Below are 25,494 nucleotides of genomic sequence, written 5' to 3'. Positions count from 1 at the left end.
AAAATGCTTTGCAGTACAGGCATCTGTCCCTATATTGAATTCAGACTGAGCAGCTGAAGGGAATGGAGTGAGGAATGGAGTAGTAGTGTGTCACTTGCTGTGTGCCTGTACACAAACTGCATTCATTCTGCTGCACTCTCAGCTTATCCAACTGTTCTGTGAGCAAGCAATAACCCCATTTCCTGCTCATTTTAGAATACAGAATACAAAGGAGAATACTGGGAAAACCATCCTACAATTAAAATATTCTGGGAGGTTTTTCACGAGTTGTCTTTGGAGAAGAAAAAACAGTTTTTGTGTAAGTATTTGAAATTATTTTACAGAAGTTTCTAACTGAACAGGATCACTGGGATTTCAGGCTCTTGCTATAAGAGTGCAGGTGTAAGTATTTGTCTGTAATGATGTGATTAACTATTTGGGGAAAAAAAAGCAGAATAGAAAAAATTGATTGTGAGCTTTTCTCTGATTTTCTTGGGTCATTCTGGGTGACGGGTAGTTACAGATCACAGTAGCTCAGAGCAGCATTAAAGAAAAGAAAAGCCACCCCTCCCCAAAACACCAACAACCTAATCTGCTGGTGACATTTATTTGGTAACTAGGATATCTTTTCCTGTGCTTTGACATATAGTCCACATCCTCCAGGTTTTTCACTGCACAGAGATGGAAATTTGGAGTAGTAACTGATTGTAAATCTGTGGTAAAGTAATTAAAGCTTGCTGTGAGTGAGGATTTGCTTGGAACAGATCACAGATTAGTTTCCAATTCCGATAAATTACTTACTGAATAAACTAATTCTGTGTTTACAAGATTCTTGGAAATGCTCAGTAAAGATTCAGCCAGTGGATTTTAAGTTAGAAGGTTCTGTGGCATGAAAAACTTTATAGTATTTTAAGGACTGTTTGGTTTCATATGCTAAAATGAAATACTTTTCTTTATGGATCACTTGCTGTATTACAGTTATGAGCTCAGATGTAGAAGGTAGAGACAGGGTGGAGTCATTATTCCCTGTTTTCCAGACTTGACAGAACTTTGGTGTGAAAAGCTGGCCATGGCTGGAATGATTACAAAAGGCCAGCAATGATTAGAGCAGCGCATGTGACACAGACAGTCTTCAGCCAGCTCCAATTTCAAGCCTTTGTTTTTTCTTGGCAGTGTTTCTGACAGGCAGCGACCGGATTCCAATCCTTGGGATGAAGTGTCTCAAACTGGTCATCCAGCCAACAGGAGGGGGAGAGGATTACCTGCCCGTAGCTCACACGTGCTTTAATCTTCTTGATCTTCCAAAATACACTGATAAAGAAACCCTGAAATCTAAGTTGATCCAGGCTATAGACCACTATGAAGGTTTCAGTTTAGTATAACTTGAGAAATGAAAGTTCCGTGTACCGTGGGATCATTGAGTTTTCGTGTCTTTCTTGTGGTGGTAAATTCAGTGGATTAAGTGATGCAGTTGATAATATAACTGATTATTTGCAAAAAATGTTCAGTGGTATGGATATTCATGAGAGCCAAAAAAATCATTTCCAAAACTAAGGAGCTGTCTTAATACATACCTTCCTGTACAGAGCCATGTGGATTTTGCCATCTTACAATAAAAATGAGAGTATTGTGAATGGGAGTCAAGTTTCACTAACAAGAATTAACATTTCACCTTATGCAAACAATTTGGCGTGTGAGTGCATGAGAGACTTGCTTCAGTTTTTCAAATCATTTAGAATATTTAACTTCTTCCCTGATAAATTCACTTGGTAACTTTTCATTTTGTAAATAATAAATTTTTGTGATAAAATAGTTCTGTTCCAATACCAGTATGGTTTCTATTGCTTGTAATTGAATATGAGCTTATTTTATGGCTTTTAACAAAAAAAAAAGTGATTACTCTGATTTCTGAAGATATCTATTTTTCTGGTTTGTTTTAAGAACCTTAATAATGAAAGTGATTGTTCAAGAGACATTCATCTTCACAATGTACAATCCATGAAGCAGTCACTTAGTGCCGATACAAAACCGCAGCCAATGGCATTTTTAATATGTGGATGGACAAGCTGACTTAAGACACTGTTTTCTTTTTAAGGACTGATTCTGTAATTAAGTGGACACAGTTATAGAAGAGGTTAATTTATGATTTGAAACCTCTGCAGTCATGTGTCGAGAGTACAGCTGAAAAGAAAAAGGTGCACCAGCCAATTGTTGCTGTCAAGAGGTTAAAACGTTTATTTTTAAATGCTGAAAGCGTAGTTTATGGTTTCTAATAGAATTTTCACTTTTTTCCAGATAAATGCATTTGAAATAACCTTTAACACCCCTCTCCCTTTTTTCTTAAGATTTTATTTTTAGTATAATTGCCCTGAGACGATTGTGCTTAGCTGGACACTTTTGGATTTGACTTTTCCTTCTCTGGTTAAATTCCAGATTTTGTGGTGTTAATGCATATGTGACTTGCAGCTGTGAAACAAATATTTATTTTTTTTAGATTTTTAAATGCAGTGAAAAAATTCAAGCTATAATAAAAGACTTGAATGAAAACCTTTGTTGGTTGATGTGTACGGATGCTTGCAGCAAGCAGAGTTCTTCAGGTGGAGAGGAACTTCCAGTGCATTAAATTGGAGAGTACAACTAGGAGAAGCAGGGAAATGCAGTCATTGCAATAAAAACTATATAATATCCAGTTTCTGTGCTGGCAGTACATAACATTTGTATTTGATATAATACAAAAAAAAAGGTCAGTACAGCTAAAATCAGTCTTTTCCCTTAACACTGTTTTTTACAGCTTTCTCACACAGTGTAACCTCTTAGTAATTTCTTTGTATGCAGCCCATATTCCATCTTTTCCAACATTTGTTACCTGGCTTGGAAGTCCTCCCTCTTGCAAAAAACAAGAAACCAACAAATACTAAAGCAGCTTAATCTTACTGTACATGGAAGAAAGAAAAGGAGACAAAGAGGAGAGAAAAGGTATTATGCAGGTAATACTAAAACACCATTTTTGATTACAAAACACCAAAATTGCAAAGGTAGATATTCAAAAATTAGGAAGTGGCTAATGTAAAATTATCTTCTTCCTTTCTCCCCTGTGTATAATTGGAGGTCCAAGTGCTGGTTTTTTCCCATGGGAGCCTTGTTTCATTTGGTGCACAGAGTTGTTGTTTACTCAATAAGAAGGGCTTTATATGCAGTTGTGCACATAAAGTGTGATTTGGTCTATATCATGCAAATCCAGTAGTGCATGTATGTGTTTCATTTCCCTGTGAGATATTCTCTGGTTTTTGCTGCACTGGATTTCTAGTCAATGTCAATGTTAACCTGAAGGGTGACTAAAGAACCTCATTCTGTAGGTGAGGGCTCAGAGGCAGAATCCAAGCTGTAATTCACTTGCCCATTTTTGGTGCCCAATTTAGGATGCACTGAACATCATAGGTGTCCTTCATTTTTGATGTGCAGCTCTTGCTGACTAAACTGCTGTGGCAGGTGCTTCACGTGGCTGCAGCATGAGGCAGATACATTTCCTACTCTCTTGGAACACGAATGGACATGAGTTTGGGAAGAGGGTGCTGGAATGGTTGGTTTAACATCACCTTGAGAGCCCACTGGCACAGCAGGGCTGGAGCCATTTCCCTCAGGACAGCATTCACCTGAGAATTCTCTGCAGCTCTGGCCTTGGTTTTACTCACTTCTGCAGGAAATGCTGAATGCTCCTGATTATCTTACAGGTGTCAGTTCACTCTGCAGGAAGGCAATGCCCAGTGGAAACAGTTGTCTGGGTAACAAGGTCAAGGACTTTGTGTGATACCAGAACAATTAATAGTGGTGGCATCACTTGTGTCAGGCTGTTCAAGGCTTTCTGCAGTGCTTGTGCTGCCCTCAGTTCCCTTGGCAGTCACAGCAGCCCTGGGAAGCACAGCTCTGCTGAAGGTGTGCCCTGAGGCAGCAGGAAGTGCTGGATCAAGTATCATTTTGTATACAATATTTGATGCTGTGCAACGTGTAAGAAAGAGGGAAAAACCCCATTTTATGTGTAGCTGAAATAGCCATGATGTTAGTGAAGAAAACCTAGAACTTTCCTTTCCCTCAAACCTTCAGTTACTCAAGAAACCTTGGGTACCACTGCTTAAAAGGGTAAAGCAAACTGGGGAATGACAGTAGGTTGGGCTTCAGTGTGAGCATTTTACAATAATTAATTTTTAAAGTATTTTTATTTGATTATTAGATTAGCATTTGATAAAGATTCAGAATTCTCACTGGAGAAGACCAGTTGCATGTCAGACTGCTGAAGGAGATTTGCTATTGGCAGAGCAGTGCAGCCATGGACTGGATTTATTGCACCTGTCACATGAGTAAGGGATGAAGGTTGAATTTGCATGGCAGAACTACCCAGGCTTTTTGAACTAAAGGTACAGCAGATGTTTGTCCCTCATTTTCCAGGGCAAAGGTAAGAACCCAGTGTAGAACTGTTAAAGCAGTGAGCCCTGCTTAAGCAGAATGGTTTGTCTCCTTTGGCACTTTATGGGAGTTGCTATTAATGAGGCTGTTACTCATCATAAAGCTTTGAGCCATGGTATTCCCTTTAAGAATGTTTATAAACAACTCTGAAGAGGGTTTTAATTCATTGCACTGCTCTCTGCTGCAATAAACTTGATAACAAATGAAGCTTAATGTAATCAAATGTAAATCACTATAAAAGAGAGCTCCTTAAAGGCACACAAGGTTCTGCAGTTAAGATAAATGTAGATAAAGGTTTCATTTAATAGTACAGTGTTTAGCACTGGTAGAGTTGAACCCCTCAAGAGTGGCTGTGTTGACTTTCTGTGAGCAGCCAGAACTATGCACTTGTATGTACTGTGAGGAGTTGCCTTACTCAGTTTTTGAAGGGGAGAAGATAAAAGAGCAAAAACAAAGTATTTGTTTCCCCTGACAAGAGTCAGGGTCCCATTGCTTACCAGGTGGATATTTCTAGCTTGCCAGGTCAGACTGTAGTCTGGGTGCACTGATTATCAGCCTACTGGTTTGGTCCTTCAGTCTACTGTTTGTGTTTGTGTTGGTCAAGTCTGGAACAATGACCTCAGTAACCCTAGCTAGACCCTGAAAGGCACAGAGCATCTTCTGTCACCTGCTATCACCAGATTAATGCAGCTCCTTAAAGCCCCAGGAAATGCCCCTGAGTGTTTGCCTGCTCTATGTGCACAGTTAATCCATGCAGGAACTCCACCAGGCATCATTTCTGTGCACTTGAGCTCCCTCACCATGTGACTGAGTCCTCAATTTTTTTATTTTCCTGAGGAAGGGAACTGGTTTGTGCCTATACCCATAATTTTTCTCTGTGCTGCTACCTCTTACACTGAGTGCCTTTCTGTGAGAATGCTAAAACTTGGTAACTGCAAACCTTTTCCTGTCCCCGCTGCAAAGTGTTGAATGAGAAAGATGTGTTACCTTCTAACCACAAGGCAGCTGGGGGTGGGGGGAGCACTGGCCATGGCAGGCACACTGGAACTGTGCTGAAATGCCTTATCTGCAGCCCTGCTGGTCTGAACATCTGAGCTCCTGCATATCCCCTGGGCTTGCACATAACTATTGACTCTACAAAACAACAAAATAAGGGGGGCAGGTGCCACGAGTGCCATCAGAGCCCCCTTACATTAGCCAGGACAGCACTGGGCATTATTGTTGTTCTCCAGCCAAAGGCACATCAGTTTCAGATTAGGCAAATGAGGTTTGGGAATCTCATTCCACATAGGAGGTACCAAATTGGTAACTTCAGAGTAGCTGGTGTGTACAGTGCTGGTGGGGATCTTGATCTCACCAGTGCTCCAGGCTGGGCTTGGCAGCAGGTGATGAATCCTCACCTGTGCAGTGAATGTCTGCAGGTGCTCACTGCCTCCCTTCATGAGCCTCATTACAGGAGGGAACAAAGGATGAATGTTACACAGAGACTTCACTTTGAGTAAAGTGCACAAGTCAAGGTTCCTTCCCTCTTCTGAGCAGATACAGCAGCGTGGCTGGGAGGAGGAACACACTTGGCAGACTGTAGCTGAGCCAGCTTCCAGTGGGAGTTGTACCTGCCATGTCTTTGAAGAATTTCAAAAGTAATCAGTGTAATTTTTGGTGGCCTGATCCTGCACAGAGGCTCTGTGGGAGCCCTGCCAGCAGCAGTGTTTGAGGTGCAGCATCTCCAGAGTCTGAGGCTGTGCACCCGCAGGGGATCCTGACCAGGTGCCAGTATGATACCAGGAGTAAGCAGAGGGGGAGGCGAGTTGAGATAAGGAAGGCCTGCAGTGTTTTTAGAGGAGGAAGTGGCAGGAATAGCCCTGCAGGCTGAGGTGTTAATGCAGAGGTCAGGCCCTGCAGGGATTTCTGCCGGTGCCCAGAAGGGAATGCTCAGTTTTAGTCTGGAGCAGGAGGGTGGTGATGCTCCACGGGGCCTAAGGCCAGTTCTCCATAGCATTCAGCATTCCTGGGTGGTCTCTGTGGAGCCCAGTGTTGGGAGCTTCTCTGAGATCCAGGGCTCCCTGTAGGCTCCCTCCTGCTGGGGGAAGGAGGGTCCCCCTCAGCCGAGGCTTGGACTTGGGAGCAGGGCTCTGCCATTGGAAAAGGTGGTGGATAATAATTGTACAGAGCTAAAAAACCCATGGCCAAACAACCAAATCCCACCCAAAGGTGTTTGTGGTTTGTTTCTAAGGACTTTCAGTTTGTGTTTCTTTGTGACTTTGGAAATAACTGAGTCTGCAGTTGGTGCATGTTTGCTTTGTGCAGGGCTCTGTCCCTGGTGATCCTGGTGCAGGAGCTGCTCCCAGGAAGCCGGGGCTGCCACTCCAGGGCACATGGCAGGGGGCTTTGCAGGGAAACAGTTTCTCTGCTCTGTCAGAGTCAAAGTAACAGTGCCATGGTCAGAGCCATGGTCAGAGAGCACCTGGGAGTGTGTCCCTTGAGAAACAGTCCTGGAAGGACCTGTGGTGGTGTCCCTGCTTCCACCTGCATCCCCCAGGCAGGTCAGGGGAGGCTCTGGGCGTGCCTGGCTGGGGTTTTGTGGGCTGTTGTTTCCAGGGCTGCTGTGAGCAGCTGCAGCTCAGCTCCTGGAGCTGCTGTGACTGTGCTGCTCCTGAGAACTGCTGTGCTGGTTCATCTGAGGCACAGACCCTGTCCACCTGCAGCTACAGGTGCTTCCAGAAGGGTATAAGGAGAGGGAAATGGGCCTCCAGCAGCTCTGGGAGCCCTGTCCCAGCTGAATTTGCCCAGCTCCTTTCCAAGGTCCCAAGGCAGAGAGCTGCACAGTTGGTGAATGGTTCAGACTTTACTTCAGTGCCTCTGCTTTTCTGAGCCTTGGGCCTCCTGCTGGGGCAGAACCAGCAGCTCTTTTCCCTTGGTGCACCATTATCAGGATCATTAATACTGTTATTTTCCTACTGAGTCCTAACAGTCTGTGTCTTCTTGAAAGTGCCTAGCAGAGAGTAACTCAGGGTCCAACTCCATGACTTCTTGAGGATTTACAGCTAGCTTGGTGCACCATTGTCACCTAGACATGGCTTTACATGCCTAGACATGATTTACAGCTAGCTTGGTCCACATTGTCACCTAGACATGGCCAGTTGTTTTAGCCTGAAATTCAGCCTTTTGCACTGGGTTTTATTCTCCAGTCACTTTGTAGATAGGTGTATCATGCAAATAAATGCAGCTGCTTTTCCATTTGGCTGTTCTGGTTCAGTATTTAAGCATAGATTATTAAGCTTGAGGTACTCCCCTGGGTCTTCTTTTCTCACTTTTTTCAGTTTGATTCTGGGTGCTGGTTTCATTAGAATGTTGTGCTCCTGTTTCTGAATTCAAGCCAGATTCATAGAAAATACATGGCCATTAAGAAGAAGTTATGAGAAGATGTTTAAATATGTGCTTCTTTAAATACTTTTGCAAGGTCATTATTGTGTCTAATGTACCAGAATAGGCTGGAAGGTGGCTGGGGAATGGCAAACAAATGCTTGTCTTTGCTTTTTTTTTCAGGGCATCTATTCAATATAAATACTAAGGGCTAAGATGCTTTCATAGGGTAGTTGTGTAAATTATCAGAAAAAATAAGTGATCTCCTCTTCTGAGATTGTACAGAGTACAGCTGGACCTGGACATGCTCGGCCATGCTTCCAGATTTCCTGCAAGGTGCTGACTACTTTGGAATAACAAAAAGTTGGGACAGCAAATGTTTTCTCAAGCCCACCATTGGGCTCCTCACCATGTTAAATACAGCACCTTGCTGAGGGGAAAGGGCAGGGTGTGAAATGGAGGAGTGAGAGATAGTTTGGGGTTCCTCTTCTGTTCAAATAATATTATCAAAGACACAAGAAAGAACAAAATGCAGAACTTCATCTAAGTGCAGAAAAAGGTGCAGCTGGTTCTATTCAAGAGGAAAATGTTTTCAAGTCATTCAGAGTAGTAAGTAATTGATAGAAAAACATCTTGTGTGTTGAGTCTGTTTTTAATACTTTGTGCCTCAAGTGTGTGAGTTTGTGTGTGAGTTTTATCACCTCTGGGTTTTTTTCTGCCAATACAAATCAATTTCTGTTTGAGAGGTGGTGGTTCAGAAGTGCAGTGGAATCATCCAGCAGTGAGGTGTTCCACAGTGGGAAGCTGATTAAACTGGCCCTGAGGGCCACTGGAAGGGATCTGTTGCTGTCTGGGGTGTGCTCAGCACAGCTGCAGCCCCCAGGGAGCCACAGGACAAACCCAGAACAATCCAGGGCAGCTGCATGCAGGCTTTGCCAGGGGCAGGTGGAAAAAAGCCATTCCAAGTGTGATGCCTTCCATTAGCCAGGGTACACCTTGACTTCATAGGGCATCTTTGGTAAGTTTGTAAGGTATAGCTAGAAATTAATGGAAACCAGAAATCAAATGACAATTTTAATAGACTTTAGAACAGAGTGTACGAGTATAAAACACTGGTTTTGTATTTCAAAAGTTGCAGGAAGATAGCCAGTCATTTTAAACAGTCTTCTACAAAACATATGCCAGTAGATTACATAAAAGACACTATATACAATATAAAAGAGCAGAAACCAATCCTCACTGTAAAAATAATTTAAAACAAAGTATTTCAATTTAAAATATCTCCTATAGCACAAACTAATACATTGTGACATGCAAGTGAAAACTAAACATATTGCATTCTTTAATGTAGCCAAATAAGAGCTGTGTTCAATTTGGACAATGAGACGACATGCCAACATTTCCCGATGAATACAGGAGGCTGTTCTTAAATATTTATTAACTGTTGGTTTATGTTCAAAGAACAGCTACTATACATCTTCCAAAATGTAATAAATATTAAAGCAAAATATATGAATAATCTACATCGTTGAGTTCATTTGGGCCAATGTTGAAAAAGTGGTTTATAGAAAAATGCTGTTTCACTGACTACTGCACTGTGCAATTGTACAAAATAGTTCTAAAGGCTTGGAAACAATCTGCACTTGAACATTTGCAACATCCAGTTTTAAGGCAGCCTCGCACTTGAGAGAGCAGAGTGGGAGAAGCCGCTTTGCTGTCGTGTCCAGGGTGGAGCTGGCAGCTGGAGGAGATTTCCCAGCTCAGTCAGGAGCTCAGGCCAGCAGGAATTAATCCACGTGGAGCTCCTTGGCAGCATAAACAGAGACTCCCACCACTGGAGTCAGTCTCTCCTGGGCTTGGTGCATCCGTGAGCACAGAGGAAGAGCTTCATTTCTGCGCCTTCTCACACTGGGAGGAACACTCTTCTCAACTCTGTTCCACACGGGAGCCTTGGCAATTCCTCAAATGCTATTTATAAAGCAATCTGCTCTAGATGTGGCCGCTGGGTCCAGCGTGACAGCCTCTGACTGGGGGGATCCTTTCTGTTTAAAATGCTGGATTCTCACTGCTAGGGAGCCAATGTCAACAACGTTTCATGTCCACAGGAAGTCAAACACTCAGCAACCTCAGCATTTTCACAGCACTTCTTGATCAATCTAAAAACCATTGGATTCCTCAAGTGCTGCTGTCTTGTTTCCATCTCGCTATCTGCTTGCAATTAGGTTTGTCTCAAACATACAAAGGAACTGTTAAAGCAAAAAAAAATTAGCTGCCACAGTAGGTCTTAGAAAATGCCAGTGTTTAATGACAGACTAGGCGTGAATGAAAGGTTCAGCAGAAGCGTAAGAAGATTTTAAATAAACCAAAGTGTTACAAAGCAAGAGGTGTGAAAATACCATTCTTTGGTCTAAATTAGCTGTTCCCTTTATATTAGTTTAACATTCCAATGGCTTTTTCAAAACTGTTTAAAAATAATATAAGCTGAAATTTATTAAGCAAAAATATGTATTATATACATGGATGCCTGATCAGACAGATGAACTTAAAAGTGAACATAGTGACAGTTGTTTAGATAATCCTAGTACCTTAAAAAAAAGATGAGTTAGTGTTGAGTGCGCAGTAATAGATTTTTATTGAAAAAGGTAAAAAACTAAGCATGAAAATCTGTTTTAGTTATTTATAAACACTACATCCTTATGGTTTTGTTGCTCTAAATTCAGACGTAAACATTCATTCTGACATGCCAAAGCTCCTATTGCTGGTGGGAAGTTCCTGTAACCAGTCAGCGATCACTTCACAGCGCGTTGCTCGGATGCTCCATCCCTGCAGCTTCGCTGGTCTCGGCTGATTCCTCAGCTGCCAACTCCTCCTGCTCGGCTCCATCCTCCCCGAATCCAGGCTCCTCTTCCCGCTCGGGAGCATCCTCATCCTCTATGCCATTGTAAAACTCCTCCATCTCACTCTCATCCTCCACATCCAAGCTCTGGCTGCGGCACGAGCCGCTCTCGCTGCTGCTGCCGCAGGAGCTGGAGGAGATGATGTCGTCCTCGGAATCCGAGTACACCTCAGCACCGTGGAAGATGTAGCGGTTGGGTGGCAGGAACAGATACTGGGAACCTGCAACAGAATGTGAACAGTCAGGGACATGCTGGATACAAAAGCTTGTGGTTAAAAGGTGCCTGCATAGATCTGTTTTCAACAGTGACAACTGACAAATCAGATGACAAGAAAAGGCATTTATGCCCACGTGTGTGTATTTATTACAAAGGACAGAAGAAATGCTTCACTGGAAACTCAGTGTTCCTCCTCCCCCTCCCTCTGGCACCAAAGAGAATTTATGCTGATTGTTCAGCAGCTGTTTTACGGGAACACATTCCCAGCTAGACTTCCTCTACCTATGACAGAACAGGAGCCCCTGCATGGAGCATCAAAGTCTAAACCCAGCCTTTCCTCTAGAAAATTGCACTTTAATTCCTGACTCCTTACATCAGTTACAAGACTGCACACTGGAGGGCTTCCTTGGAAAGTCTAAACTTTCCTTAAAAATGTGCCTCACTCCAGCTGTGAGATTTTTAAGTCCTGTCATTACTTTGTCTTCCAGCTCTACTGCAATACCAAATCATGCTCTACTGTGACCAGCTTCTGAACACCTCAGGATCAAACTAACTTTTCTGAAAATGCATTTGAAAATGTTACGAAGGGATTTATTTTTTGATACCTACCTTCAACCTCCTAAACTTTAATCTTTTAGGTGAGTATGTAATCACTGATTTTTAAACCTATTATGAAATAGAAAAAGTATTTCCTACTGGCTTCTCCAAAAGAAATAAATGGTTCAATGAGAGTTACGTAGACCCTTGTCTGAACAAAAATAGCCACAAAACCCACTGTCTCAAGAGTAACTTTTTATCACTTTAAATTAAGTCTAGCATAAATGTATCAGCCAAAAGGAAGTAAAATACTGAAAAGCATTAACACTTACCATCCAGCCTTTTGCTAATCTGTTCTTTTGCAGATCTGTTTACCCAACACTTCTTCAATATTTCACTCTTTTCTTTATTTTCTCCATCATTAGATCCATTTTCCTTCATTGTTTCAGAGTTCATTAGCTCACTAGCAAGATTTTCAGGGTTTTCTGATGACACCTGTGTGTCCTGAAGCGTCTCCTCTGAGCAGGTCCCTTTAGTTTCAGAGGCAGGCTCACAGTTTTCTAGCTTACATTCAGGTGGGTGTTGTGACACCACGGCAGTATCGGGTGGGCTCATCCTTCCTGGTGAGCTGGAGCCTTCTGAAATGTTCAGAGGGGTTGGTGGGAGCTCAGCCGAGAGCGCTTCCAGCTCCTTGTGCGGCCGTGGAGGCTTCTCTGTGATTTCCGAGAGTTTGACCGAGTTGTAGCAAAGTTTTGTGTATTCACTACCCAGCCTCTGACACAATTCATTAATAATAACATCACAGTCTCCGAGAAGCTCCACGTCAAAGTGTAGATGAGGCAAAGGTTCCCTATTAATTAAGATCTGAGGCACTTCATGGGGGATGGAACCTATGGATGGAAAAGAGAATTCAAAGGTAGTCACTTGGGTTTTACTTCCAGCATAGACCGACTGAGAAAGCTCAGGCTTCTCTTCATGCCTTCACTTGAACAAAGACAAAAAACCAGCCAGGTCAGGAAGAAGGCAAGCCAGTCCCAAATTTAACAACGGTGGTTTGAGATGCTGTGCCTACTGTAGCCTGCTTAGATGGGATTTTCCCCCCCATTTTTTCCAGTTAAAAGCATTTCTCAATCACTGAGAAACATATGCACAGAAATACTGGCTACAGTAATATTAAAGACTAAAATTAGTACTATAATATCTTCAAATTATGTTGATTTTGTGCATCTGTTTTATGTACCTAAGTGCACATGAGGAATTACTGCTTTTGAGATGCTTCCTTTCTAAAGCCTTCAAGCCTTACTAAAGCATTTCGCAAGCACGGAGAGAAATGAATCTTAGAATGGAGTCATTCAGGTTTGAGAGAGCAGTTTTTCAGATAATAATTTACTTACCTTGAGATCTACCTGGAGTGCAGAAAAAGCATTTAGAATTTGTTACCTTCTCAATTTTGCATTTCAGCTTTATATAGGCAAGCTTTCGTCTTACAATTTAGTGGTGCTCACTGAATTGAGCCAAGATGTTTCTAAGAGCTTGGAGTTCGTTAACTGAGAATCCCACTTCTGATCCAAAATTTGTAAAGAAAATATTACCAGAGACAGTCACTTACTTGGGATCAATGCTACTGGTCTTACTTTGAGTGAAGACCCAATGACAATGAGGAGATCCACTTCATTTTTGTCGTACTTCATGGCACGGTGGAACTGCTCAGGCAGGTTCTCCCCAAAGAACACAATGTCCGGCTTCATGATGGCCAGCGGCTCCTCGGGGGGACAGCGGGGACAGCGGGGCACCACCTGCACACAGCAGCCAGTTACTGCCTGCAGGGCTGCCCTCCGAAACACTGACACCTCCCAGGACCTGTTACTGCCTGCAGGGCTGCCCTCCAAAACACTGACACCTCCCAGGACCTGCTACTGCAGGGCTGCCCTCTGAAACACTGACACCTCCCAGCCCCTGTTACTGCCTGCAGGGCTGCCCTCCGAAACACTGACACCTCCCAGCCCCTGTTACTGCCTGCAGGGCTGCCCTCCGAAACACTGACACCTCCCAGGACCTGCTACTGCCTGCAGGGCTGCCCTCTGAAACACTGACACCTCCCAGCCCCTGTTACTGCCTGCAGGGCTGCCCTCTGAAACACTGACACCTCCCAGCCCCTGTTACTGCCTGCAGGGCTGCCCTCTGAAACACTGACACCTCCCAGGACCTGCTACTGCCTGCAGGGCTGCCCTCTGAAACACTGACACCTCCCAGGACCTGCTACTGCCTGCAGGGCTGCCCTCTGAAACACTGACACCTCCCAGGACCTGCTACTGCCTGCAGGGCTGCCCTCTGAAACACTGACACCTCCCAGCCCCTGCTACTGCCTGCAGGGCTGCCCTCTGAAACACTGACACCTCCCAGCCCCTGTTACTGCCTGCAGGGCTGCCCTCTGAAACACTGACACCTCCCAGCCCCTGTTACTGCCTGCAGGGCTGCCCTCCAAAACACTGACACCTCCCAGCCCCTGCTACTGCCTGCAGGGCTGCCCTCTGAAACACCACATGTGCCACAGCAGGAGTTTCTCCTCCAAAAGGTTACAGGTGTTGCACCCACAAAAGTACAGGGCACTGTGGCAGGTAGCTGGCTAAGAGCATCCAGGACAAGAACAGAGGCCAGAACTTGCTTGGTCTCCATTTTAAACTTTTCTAATTCCTCAGAAACAGAGGAGAATCCTGCTTCACTAACCAAAGTGGCCACTAGTTAGATTTGTGGAGAAGTAGATTCCCTTTTTTCCTGAGCCAGGGAGTTTTCTGATCTTTGGGACCTCTTTCAATTCTTCCCTATCTAAAGACTTTTTAAGAGAGAAGAAAAGCAAGAAGGTGAGTGAAAGATCTACACACAATACTGAGCAATTTCCTTCTAATAGTACAAGTTTTTTCAGCTGTAGTGCTAAAATATAAGACTTCACAATAAATCCAAGGAGCTGCAATCATACAGAAACCATCACAAGCTACAAATTAGAGCTAGAAAGGTGAAAAGATATGTACATTACTTATTGGAATAGAAAAATACCTGAAAACTGACATTTAAATGACAAGTCCCTACTATACAGAGAACAGCTGCAGAAAAAATAATATAGAATGTTGTAAGTTTAAATGAAAGAATTAATTTTATGGATGCCTGCAGTGGGACAGAAGACAATACTCTCCAAATTAGAAAATATCACAAGTAGAAGGTCTTCCTCTAGTGTCAAATGATCTTTCCCAAAAATTCCAGTGTTTGAACAAAAAAAAAAGCCTTTTGGGATGGATGCCTTGTGGGATAAGAAGAATTTGGCACAAGAGCTAGGAACTGGTGTGGTGGAAACCTTCACCCTGCACCCAAGCAAGAAAGCACTCAATAATCCCACAGTCAAGGGAAACCACCTAAAGGATTCCCCAAAAAGGAGCAGATGGCTAAAATGAGTCTTGAACTTTCCCCTCAGATCTTTATATATTAGAAAGAGAAAATCTAACTCCAGCCAGCTGGCTCTGGAGGTAAAGGAGCTAAAAATATCTGTAGGATGTTCTTAAAAATACTATTCTTAATAGCAGAGTAAACCAAATTTCACATTCAGTAATTCAGTGTTACAAGGCTTCAGGCTTATGAGATTCACATTTCTTAAAGCTTTAACTCAAACATCTCTTCTGAAAGGCTTTCAATGAATTCCATTTCAAATGTAATGCCTGAAGGATTTACATCCCTTCCATGTTTCTCATCTGAAGTTGCAACTGTGGACTCTGAAGCATTTATCAAAAAAACCAATGAGCCTGTGGAGAGTCCTCTTTCATTTGCATAAACAAGATCATTTTGATCACAGAATCATCTCCTCTGTTCCTTCAAAAGAAGGGGAAGAAGAGCAAAGGCAGAGAGGGTCTCTCCAGGTCAAAGGTTCCTCTGCTCTGACAGAGCAGAACCAACTCCTGCCTTGCTCCCAGGTCACTTGACACCCAGACATGGGGAGTTTGGAACATGGGATAGTTCAGGAGTCCTAGGAACACCAACACCCCATTTGATCCTTGCTCTAGCCTGCTCTGTGGTTAGCAATTCCTCCATGTATCAGCTGCTGTTTGAAACACGTTTTCAGTAAAGGAAAATGCTCAAGGAGCATCCAGTGTTATAAAAGGTTAAGAATGCTTTCTCAGTGTGACTATAAGTTCAGATCAACACAAACTAGGTATAAATCCAGCTTTTTGCTTACCATTAAACCTCTACTTTTTATCAGAGGAGCCATTAAAAATGGACTCTTAAGGTTTTGTTCTGATTTTTGCCATTACCTAATTTTTGCAGTATGGTATTTGAGTATACTTCTAAATACCAGAGGAAATGCTAAAATACAGAGAGGCACTTCTTTGAAATACATGCAGAGATATGGAGGCTTTTAAAAGCAGATCTTGTAAGCAATCCCAGTATGATGGTTCAGGGTTTGGTGTGGGGTGTTTTTGAGTTAATTACTTATTAGAAAGCTGCAGTGAGTTAAAGTAGATTTTTTACCTGATTGAAAATATCTCCTCGAACAACTTCACAATCAACTTTGTATTTACAGATCAGGCAGGAAGCTGTTGCAAAGGAACCTGAGGGGAAAAACCCGAATGGTAGCATCAGGATTTTTAGTGATTCAGATTTGGTCTTAAGCCCAAGCTGTTTTGACAAAAAGGCTGTTATGTTGCAGTGCTACAGAAATCAGGCATTAAAAAAGGTAATGTAAAATTAAGAGGAGACCCTTGTAATACTAGAAGTTGTTGCTGTTCTAGGTGTTAGTCAGCAGAAATCTTGTTTTAGGAGTAGCCATGTACCACATGCATGCCAACACAAATGATTCTGTGTCCTCTCATTCCCCTGAGCTGTGCAAGCACAGACAAGGAGCAGAGAACAGAAATTGCCCTTCTTGTTACACAGCAGTGGTGCTGCACAGCATCAGCAGCACAGGAACCCACAGAGCACAGAGTAACTGAGGAAATGCATTAGGAAAGACAATTTGCTTTCAGGGTATTGTATCTGGGTAAGACAAAGAGAGTGAAAGCACAGAAAAACCTGGAGCAGATCATTTATGAGCAACTGGCAGCTCAGCTCTGCTGATCACTGCAGGCCTGCAAACAGCACAGCTTCTGAAACCTTGCTCAGCACTGCAGCTCCCCAGAGTGAGGGATTCCAAGGACTATGGGAGGTGTGACAGTTATTGGCTCATTCTAATTAGCTGATTGTAATAATTCAGAGCTTCTTACAGCACGTTAGGGATGTCTGTCAGGCTCACAGACCCAACTCAGAGGCATCTGCTGCACTTCTCTGCAACTCCATAATGTGAATTATTGTTCACCAGCAGAAGTCTGGTGCCCATGCATGAGCCATTCCCAGGCCACAGCCTCTGCTCACTCAGCTCCAGCAATGGCAAGGAATACAATCTAATTTCAGATGCATGGGTTGAATGCAAGAGCCATTTTAAAAACAGCAGAATGCATCTCAGACACCACAGTTCTCATAGGAGGAACTGTACTGTAGGTGTGCAGTGACAGATGGGGCTGAAGGTTCACATAAGAACTCCCCAAATCACTGCAAGGTTCTTTTTTAACTCCTCATGATTAACTTGCCATTGCCCCAGCCACAGGAAAAAGTAGAATAAGTAGAGCAGTGTGAGCCCCCACAGAAGAGTTTTGGTTTCTCTCCAGCCACCATCATTAGGCAACAACCATTTGTTAAAGAGCAGCAGCTGTAGGTCAGATAAAGCTTGGTGGGCTCAAAACAACCTTTGCTAATTTTCAAAGGCCTCAAAATCTCCAAGTGCAGATGCTTTTAAAGCATCTCTGTCATTCAGAATCACCTTATACAGGACAGACACTAAAGATGGTCTGTGATCCATCCCTGCAGTGTGCAACTGGAAAAATGGGGAGCTTGAGCACAGCAGTGATGTGCAAAAACCCAGCCAGGTAAGGGGTTTGTGATAAATGCCTCAGATGAAATGGCAGCCAAAAGAAAACGTGTGACACACTGAGCACAGATGGAAACCAGCCCTGGGGCTGGGAGCTGACTGGCAGAGTGCTGTGTGCTGCCTGGGCTCTGTTCAGAGCACTGTGCTTGCTCTGCCTGGAGAATCCAACCCCACAGATCTGCACTGAGCTGAGCCTTGGAGGTATGGAAACCATGAGAGTCTGGCCCCTGGCAAAGGTGCAATTAGATGGATGGGCTTTACAAACATGCCAGTGCTGCTTTTAGATGATTTATGTGTCTGAAGTTCACTAAATGATCCAAACATGCATTTAAGAACTAATTTTCTGAATACTTTTCTTGAAAATTAATCCTTGGACTTTCAGCTTGACATATGCAAGCCCTTGAAAACGGAAAGCATTTGTATCAAGCAATTAAAGCAATTCCACTTAATTAGGCTTCATAATTACAGAATCTGTATGACACTGAAGGTGTAACAAGATGATCTTCAGTTCAACTGAACTGGTGATTAATGCTCAATGTTTTATACATGAGGTGGAGTCACTGAAGTGTCAGGATATTTTCAGATTTCAGTGGAATATAACCTAAATAAAGAATCAGATAACACTCAGACTCCCATTTCATAGGAGGAATGAAATGGAATGGGCAGTGAGAGGGACCTATGGCAAGACTGGTTTCCATGTCATGTTGTCACAGAGATCAAGAAGCACCAAATGCATTTTAGAAGTTACAGTCTAAGCTTGTGCCAACAGGGTGTGGATCTTCACTGATACACAGACCCTTCATCAAGCTCAATTCCCAAAAGGAGTTATTTCAACTTGAAACACTTCTGATTTAAATATGTAAGCTGTCTAAAACAAAACTTCAGCATTTAAAAATCAGAATATTTGTTGGCAAGAGACAGGATTTCAAGGAAAGAAAGTTTAATTCCAACAGTGATTACCCTGTCACATGCACCAGTAAGAATTCCCACAGGGAACATAAGTGAAACTAAACACACTAACCATGGCACTGGATTATCCTTTGGATCCCTGCCACCTGCTCCAGTGTGTCTATGTTCTGAGTGTAGTTGCGAAGGAGTTTTCCTTCTTTATCCATCAAAGCGATGAACTTGTGACAGAGAGATGGCTGGAACTGTCCTGGGTAGATTTCCTGGGGAATTCAGCAGCACATTAGACACTGGATGTGGATACAGAGTTTACCTGAGCTGGGCACTGTCCCAGCCATCCCAGAGCCCTTCCCCTGGTCCCTCCCTGTGCCCTTGGCCACTGCCCTGGATCCAGCTCCTCTCCCACTGCTCAGCTCCTCAGCCTGGCAGGAGGAACTGCTCCCTGCAAGCTGGGACTTTGGTTCTACACAGCATAAAAGCAATGTTCAGATCTTTTTCTGGTTTTGAGAATTATGAAATAGGAAAGCTTTCTCGCCTTTGTTAAGTGTCAAGTGACCTCAATATTTGTTACTAGAAACATGTATTCTGATAGACAGAAAAGGAAGAGGAGGAGTGGAAAAGCAGAAAAGTAAAAAGTATCAGCTAAGTTAGATTTGGACTTTTCTGGTAAAAGCTGTGTGTAGACAGGTTTCAAGTAAGTTGATTTTTTTGCTTGCTGTGGTGTTTTTTGGTTTGGGGTGGGTTTTTGTTTGTGGAGGTGGTGTTTTTTTAATATTAAAACCCAAAGGAACCAAGTATACTAATGAGCATCAAAATTTGTTAGTATCTGGATAGAAGGCTTTCAGAGAAAGCCAAGCAGAGAAAGAATGCACTGGGTTTTCTTTTCCAATCTTTGTAACAGGACAGACCAGTAGTATGAACTGTTAGCAAATGGAAGAAAGAATGAGCACAACCAGTGGTGATTGATTTCACAAGTTCTCACTGGTCCTATAGAAATTCTTATGTCTTGGGTTTGGTTTCTTTTTGGTCCCAAGGAAAGTAAAGACTAAATGCAATTTGGTTTGGTTTTTTTTTTTTTGTTTCTCCATATGTCTACAGTTTCTACAATTCCTTCTTATCTAAGAGACATAATCTCTGCTTTTGATACTGTTTAATATCACTGAGATCTTTTCAACCATCTGAAATGGTTGTTTATATCATGAACTTACAACAGGAACAGTAAAATAAGCTTGAAAAAGAGAGAGAATGTTGCTGAGCAGTTTCTAGTTTTTATCAGAGTTATGCATTTTAATATTGTCATCTGCCTTTACGACCAAGACAAGAACTGCTGGAAAACCATACCTTTGCGAACTTAAAAAACGGCCTGGGGTCCTTTCTGAAGTATTCTATATCAAACATTGCTTGAGGATCTGGAAGGTCTGGGAAGTCCACAGCAAGGCGTGCATAGATGCCATCTCTGGATCTAAAGTCAGGTATTCCACAAGACACTGATACCTGAAATATATTGTTGCAATCTGAAATAAGTGAAACTACATATTGGACCATAAAGTGTTGTTCTGGGAAACCACATTTCTGTATGCTCAGTGCTCAGAAACATTAAGAACAAAACCAGCCTGAGTTCTCTGTATTTATTTTTCTTTTCTTTTTTTTTTTTTTTGGTCCAATATAACAATTCCCAAATCACAATCAGGAGAAATGGCACAGAAACAAAATCTGACAAGTGGACAAAAATCCCTTTAGTACAGTCTGCACAGGTAGTAACAGGATACCAGAACTTGCTTTTACCACTGGAAGTTTTGTAAGATATGAACAAAAATTTAGAGCATTATTGCATTAAATTTAATTATTAATTGTTCACTGATCTGCCAACTCAGGCTTAGATATGGTAGTTGATATTTTAAATTTTTTTTACATGCTAACACAGTAACAGAATAGTCTTGCTTTTAATAAATATATATTCTTGCTTCTGAAGAATAAACCCCTTTTGATAGAAGTTGTTTATTGATAAACATTGCTTATCAAAGCATTGTAATAGTCAATAAGGACTGAAACCATTGTCTCAGACTACCCCAAAATAGCATGGGAAGAGGAGGAGAAACAGGTGTATGCAAGTATGGAGAGAGCAGGATTGGGAGTAGCAGCGCTCTTGTAAAAGTTGATTTGAATTACTCATCTGCTCTGAGTCTTGTCACACCATCTGTGTGTGAACAACAGAAGCAAGAAATGATCTGGTGCACAGGTACTGAGCTGCAAATGTGCAGCCGTGCAGAAATGTTCTTTAGTCAGTGAGTAACTTTATCACCATCACAAAGCACCATGTGCTGAAAGTAACATTCAGTCTGCAGAAATCCGATCAAACTGTCCCTATGATTGATCATACTCCTCCTCAGCCCCCCAACTCTTTTCTAATCCTATTCTTCCAGTCCCTCAAGCTCCATCTGGGATTTTAAGAGATCCACTGGGATTTTGTTTACAAAAGCCATCCCCTTTGTCTGAAGACTAGGATAGAAAAAGTTCTGGACAGGTAAAGTGCTCTCATTCTGTAACTGTTTTGCACGGGAGCAGCTGTTCACAAGTTTCTATGTCTAAGAATATTTCGTTCTGAGAAGAGAGATGGAGTTATTTCCAGTGGAAGCTGCAGTCCCTGCAGTGGGCTGGACTCTCCCCCCAGCACAGTGCCTTGCTCCCACCCCTGCATGCTGCACTGAACCAACCTGGTTTCACATTTGCACACCAACACTGCAGCAATACCTACCCCAGCTCCAGTCAAGACCATGATCTTCTTGCACTCCTGCAGAAGTTTCACAGCATCATCAATGGTGTTAATATCTTTCCTCTTCTTCCTCTTTGGTGGCTCTGAAAGGATGTTTATCACAATTTGCCACAGAGTCATGTCATCCAGTTCAGGTGGAGGGATGGTTTCTGGTAGCAGGTCCTTCAGAATCGTCCGTGGGTCTGTACCCAACATAAGATGCTGCTGAACAAAAGTGTAGGGACCTAAGAAAATTAAAAAATACAGATATTTAAAACAGAGTCAGGTACTGCAGATGATCATGGTTATTGTTCCATTTACTAATGCTTGCTAGTACAGTTTCATTAATCCAATTTAATGCTCCATTCATCAAACCCCCTGTATTTTGGTCTAAACTCTGAAGTGAGAGCTGGGCATTTTATTTATCATTATTTTATGTTAACCCATGAAAGATTTCATAGAAAGTCAAGTAAAAATCCCAGTTTCCAGCAAAGTTAACCTCTTTTAGAGGTGCAACGGGATTTTCACAATGTGTCTCCATCTGTACTTTCCCAACATTTGGTATTTACAGGAATAAGCTGAAAACAAACAAAACCAAACAAACAACAAACATGCACATACTTTCCAGTGGTATTATAAACCATCACTCTAAACAGACACATAGAGCCCAGAAATCCATGGATTTTTCTTGGTTTTTTGGTCATCTAACATGAATTACTTCAGACATTACCTCCTCAAGCCATTAAAAGATTGATCTTTCCAAAAACACTCAAGATGAGGGCTCACTGTCCTAAAATCATACAGGGATCATCTTCTTGTCCCTTAAAGAGTTAACACTAAGTAGGCAGGCTATAGAAATATGCCATAAATTAGTCTAATTTAGTGAACCTGTGTGTATACTTTTAATAGGGATTGTGGCAGGATTTCTATTCAAGAAAAAAAATAAGACATTGACAATTTAAATCAAAATACAGCAAGTTTCAAGGGGTTCATTTTTAAACTCCTTAAATAACATACAGAATACAGCCAACACCTCTAAACTGTTCAGAAGCACTAATTGCCAATATGTTTGCAACAGGAAAAATAATTTGAATACTGGGGAGGATTAAGGACTGTTCAAAGGCAAAGAGCATCCAAGAACATGCTCCAGGCTTCTACCTATACGTGGTCTTGGGGTCCAGTCACTGGAGCTTGCATGTGAGGCTCTGTCTTCTTCATCACTGTCACAGGAGTGAAAGCCATTGGCTATGATTTCATCGCTGAGGAGGAAGTTATCTGCAAGACAGCACGAGCAGGGGGTTACACTCCAGCCCAAGGGCATGGAGTATCTTCAAACAGATCACAAAAACAAAAATCTCACTCTCAATTGGCAGTTTTGTCACTTAGGCACAGAAAATGTCTATTTTTCTCCACATTTATAGATATATTTCCAAGCTGTTGGTAGATTTACTGCAGGGTTTGCTACCTCAATGCTGGGCTTCAGGGGACTGCATGATGACCTTGTTGAAAGCTCATTCTCTGAAGTGTTGGGCATTATGGATATTTCACCATAGAAAAAATCCAAACCTTTTAAAAGTATAATTAAAAATGTCTTTCCCCTACAATTGTCACTGCATTCAGCTCATTGAAAAACTGGGTGAAATGAAAACATGTTGCCATTGCAGACAGATCTTTGACTAGGTTTTAAGAGCATTTTAACAGCATTTTGAAAGAAACCCACAAGTGCTCATTTGCTACAACAAATTCACAGGATTTGGTGAGGGTGTTACCTTGCAGCTCAGCTGTATTTGCTGACCACATACACAATTTATAGTATTTCACTTGTGACACAGAACATGCTCCCCTGAACCACCTTCACTCAGTTTCTCTCATCCATTTGCCCCTGCAGCTGGGTCTGCTGCCAGTCACCTCAGCTGAGCCCGTGGCCCTAAGCCAGAGAAACTCAATCTAACTCCATCTCAGACCTCGATGAACCAGCCCAGGGCAGAACAAGGCACTTGTTCTGTAACACAAGTAAGTTGTGTTACTGAGCTCACACTGAAGGGGAAATCTACATTCCAACCTGAGCAGCTTATTAAAACTTAGACAACTCAACCTTTTTTACTGGCTTTAGTAGAAATACCCTCAGCACCTGTAGATTCAGTTGTTGAAAATCTAAGATATAAACAAAGAACAAATTTCAGTCATGCTCTGTAAAGCAGAGTCACTAATGTAGTTCTCAGTCTCTTATCTGAAGAACTGAAGAAGCCCCTGCACTATTTTAGCTGTTATTCCACTTGATTCTTAAATAAAGAACATCACGAAACACCACCATTTTTTATTCAGAGGTTGTGTTCTTCTTCAAGTCCTTCTCCTTGTTGGCATAAATACTTTATTTTTGATTAGAAAAGAAAGAGGTCAGTGACAGAAATTTGTTGTTGGTTCTGGCTGTCTTGTTCTTCTGAGGCCACAGGAGCTCACAGACACTACTATTATTAATCTATTTATTTACAGCATTTCAGTTCCATCTCGTTATGCATGAAGTCAGTGAAGACATTGAAAATTTTGAAGAAGGAAAAGGTGCATTAGCAGACATCAGTAACTGCGAGGCGCAAGTTTAACTTAAGAAACCTTCATGGCTTCTGTATCAAGCGGCAAAGCTTACATTGTGAAAGGCTCCTCACACACAGGCCACAGAGCCTGGGATTTAGGAAAGAGAGACAGATACAAGCAGGATAAAGTAACAGTTTAAACTGTAACACTCCCTGAGTACTTCTCAAAGGACAGCAGGCGTAATGCTGGCCAGAACTAAACCAGGCACAGCAAAACACGCCTGAGGCTCGGGGGGACCTGAGCAAAAGTCTTCGTGTAAGGCACTGGTTAGAGATCACTGGCTTAGCTCTGAGCTGCTCCAATGGAGGATTTCAATACTGAGGCTGTTCCAGGTTTATTCTGTATCTGTTCCTTTTGGACTGCTTTTGCACAGACAAAAAGTTTCAGTAGAGTTTTACTATAAAGTATCTTTAACTGCATTCCAAGATAAAATGTAAAGACTGTACTGGCAGAATGCAGTGTCTGATACATTTTAATAAATCTTTCCAAAACACTGCTTTAAAAAAAAAGCCCAAAATTACCAAGTCCAACAAAACACAACTCAAACCTGATCAGTTTGTACTGGGAGGTACTTTCACAGTGATGCTGCCCAACAGTACACTTCAAATATGGTCTGAAAGAATTTAGAAAGATTATAGTTTAGTTTTCTGCAGCAGTCACTCAAACCTTAGCCAAGACTGTCACTTGCAGTTCTTTAAAGAACCAGTCAAGGCTGCTGCTCCTGAGCCTGTGTGCAAGTTTCTAAGGATGAAAAATACAATAATTAACACGGCAGAGATTATGAAAAGGAAACCGGGCTTATCATTTCTCGTTTTAATAACTTGTTGCCAGCACCACAGCAGAATAACCGTTTCCAGGGCTGAAGCCGAGCCGCTGTCCCCGTGCGGCACAAGCCGTGCCGTACCGGGCCGGGCCCGGCGCTGCCCCGGCCGGCGGAGCCGCAGGGCCCCGGGGTTCGCTCCGTGTGCGGGGCCGGGCCCGCGGCGCTCCCCGCGCCCAGCCGTGACACCGCGCCCCGTGCGACACCCGGGGCCGGCGCCGTGCGGGGAGGAGGGAGCCGCGGAGGAGCGGAGGGAGGGAGGGGAGAAGGGAGGGGTCGGTCCTCACCGGGATGCGGGGCCGGCACCGCGGCCGCCCCGTTCGAACACTGCGCCCGCCCGCAGCCCGGGGCCGCCTCCGCCGCGTCTTCGCCGGGCGCCGCCTCCGCGCCCTCCCCCTCGTCCCGCCGCGGAGGCGGCTCCGCCCGGGGCAGGCCCCGCAGCCCGGCCCCACCGTCCGCGCCGCTCCGCGGCGCCGCCGCCGCCTTGCCGCCGTCCTCCCGCGGCGCCCGGCCGCCATCGGCCGCCGCGGCCGCCACCTCCCCCGGCGGCTCCGCGGGCACGGCGGCGGCGGCGGCGGGCGGCGGCCCCGCGGCGCGGTCAGGGCGCGGAGCGGGCGCGGCGCTCCCCGATCCGCGGCGGTGCCGCTTGGCCGCAGGCTCGGCGCTGTCGCTGCCGGGGCCGGCGGGGCCGCGCGGGCGGAGCGGCGCAGCGTCCCCGTCCGCCATCTTGGCGCCGCCGCAGCCGCCGCCCCCCTCGCGCCCGGCCCCCCCCCGCCCGCCGCGGGCAGCACCGCCGCACGTGACCGCGGCACGTGACCGGGCAACAACAAACCAGAGCACGTGACCGGGGGCGCTGCCGGCGTCACGTGGCGCTCGTGCCGCCTCACGCCCCCTCCCTCCGCCGGCCCCGCCATGGCGGCGCCAAGAGCCCGAGGGAGCCTGCGGGAGCCTGCGGGGGCCTGAGGGGCGCCATCGACCCGGCCCCGTGCCCTGCCTTCCCTTCCGTTCCCGTCCCTGCCTGTGT

At 43.9% G+C, this 25,494-nt stretch overlaps 2 protein-coding genes across 4 annotated transcripts in view; one reads left to right on the top strand and one right to left on the bottom strand.

The window, feature by feature from the left end:
• The window catches only part of HERC4 (HECT and RLD domain containing E3 ubiquitin protein ligase 4), a 30,112-nt gene extending 27,586 nt beyond the window's left edge, over window positions 1–2,526 (top strand). For all 3 annotated transcript variants that reach the window (XM_066554486.1, XM_066554485.1, XM_066554487.1), the window contains 2 exons: window positions 196–298; window positions 1,153–2,526. In XM_066554486.1, coding sequence (XP_066410583.1) covers window positions 196–298; window positions 1,153–1,361 — 312 coding nt within the window. In that variant the 3' untranslated portion in view covers window positions 1,362–2,526. The remainder of the gene's footprint in view (window positions 1–195; window positions 299–1,152) is intronic.
• A 6,338-nt stretch (window positions 2,527–8,864) lies between these two features.
• Window positions 8,865–25,196, bottom strand: SIRT1 (sirtuin 1). The gene is made up of 9 exons (XM_066554809.1): window positions 24,758–25,196; window positions 22,217–22,333; window positions 21,062–21,303; window positions 19,648–19,800; window positions 18,422–18,569; window positions 15,969–16,048; window positions 13,063–13,249; window positions 11,786–12,343; window positions 8,865–10,920 (listed from the first exon to the last, which is right to left on the bottom strand). The coding sequence occupies exons 1-9, from the start codon at window positions 25,194–25,196 to the stop codon at window positions 10,598–10,600; spliced, it is 2,247 nt and encodes a 748-aa protein (XP_066410906.1). The 3' UTR covers window positions 8,865–10,597.
• Between the last annotated feature and the right edge of the window lie 298 nt (window positions 25,197–25,494).

This window comes from Molothrus aeneus, chromosome 8 (assembly GCF_037042795.1).
Source record: "Molothrus aeneus isolate 106 chromosome 8, BPBGC_Maene_1.0, whole genome shotgun sequence".
Classification (NCBI taxonomy): domain Eukaryota; kingdom Metazoa; phylum Chordata; class Aves; order Passeriformes; family Icteridae; genus Molothrus; species Molothrus aeneus.
The sequence above is the reverse complement of the archived record's forward strand: the minus strand, read 5'-3'. Positions and strand labels throughout refer to the sequence as shown.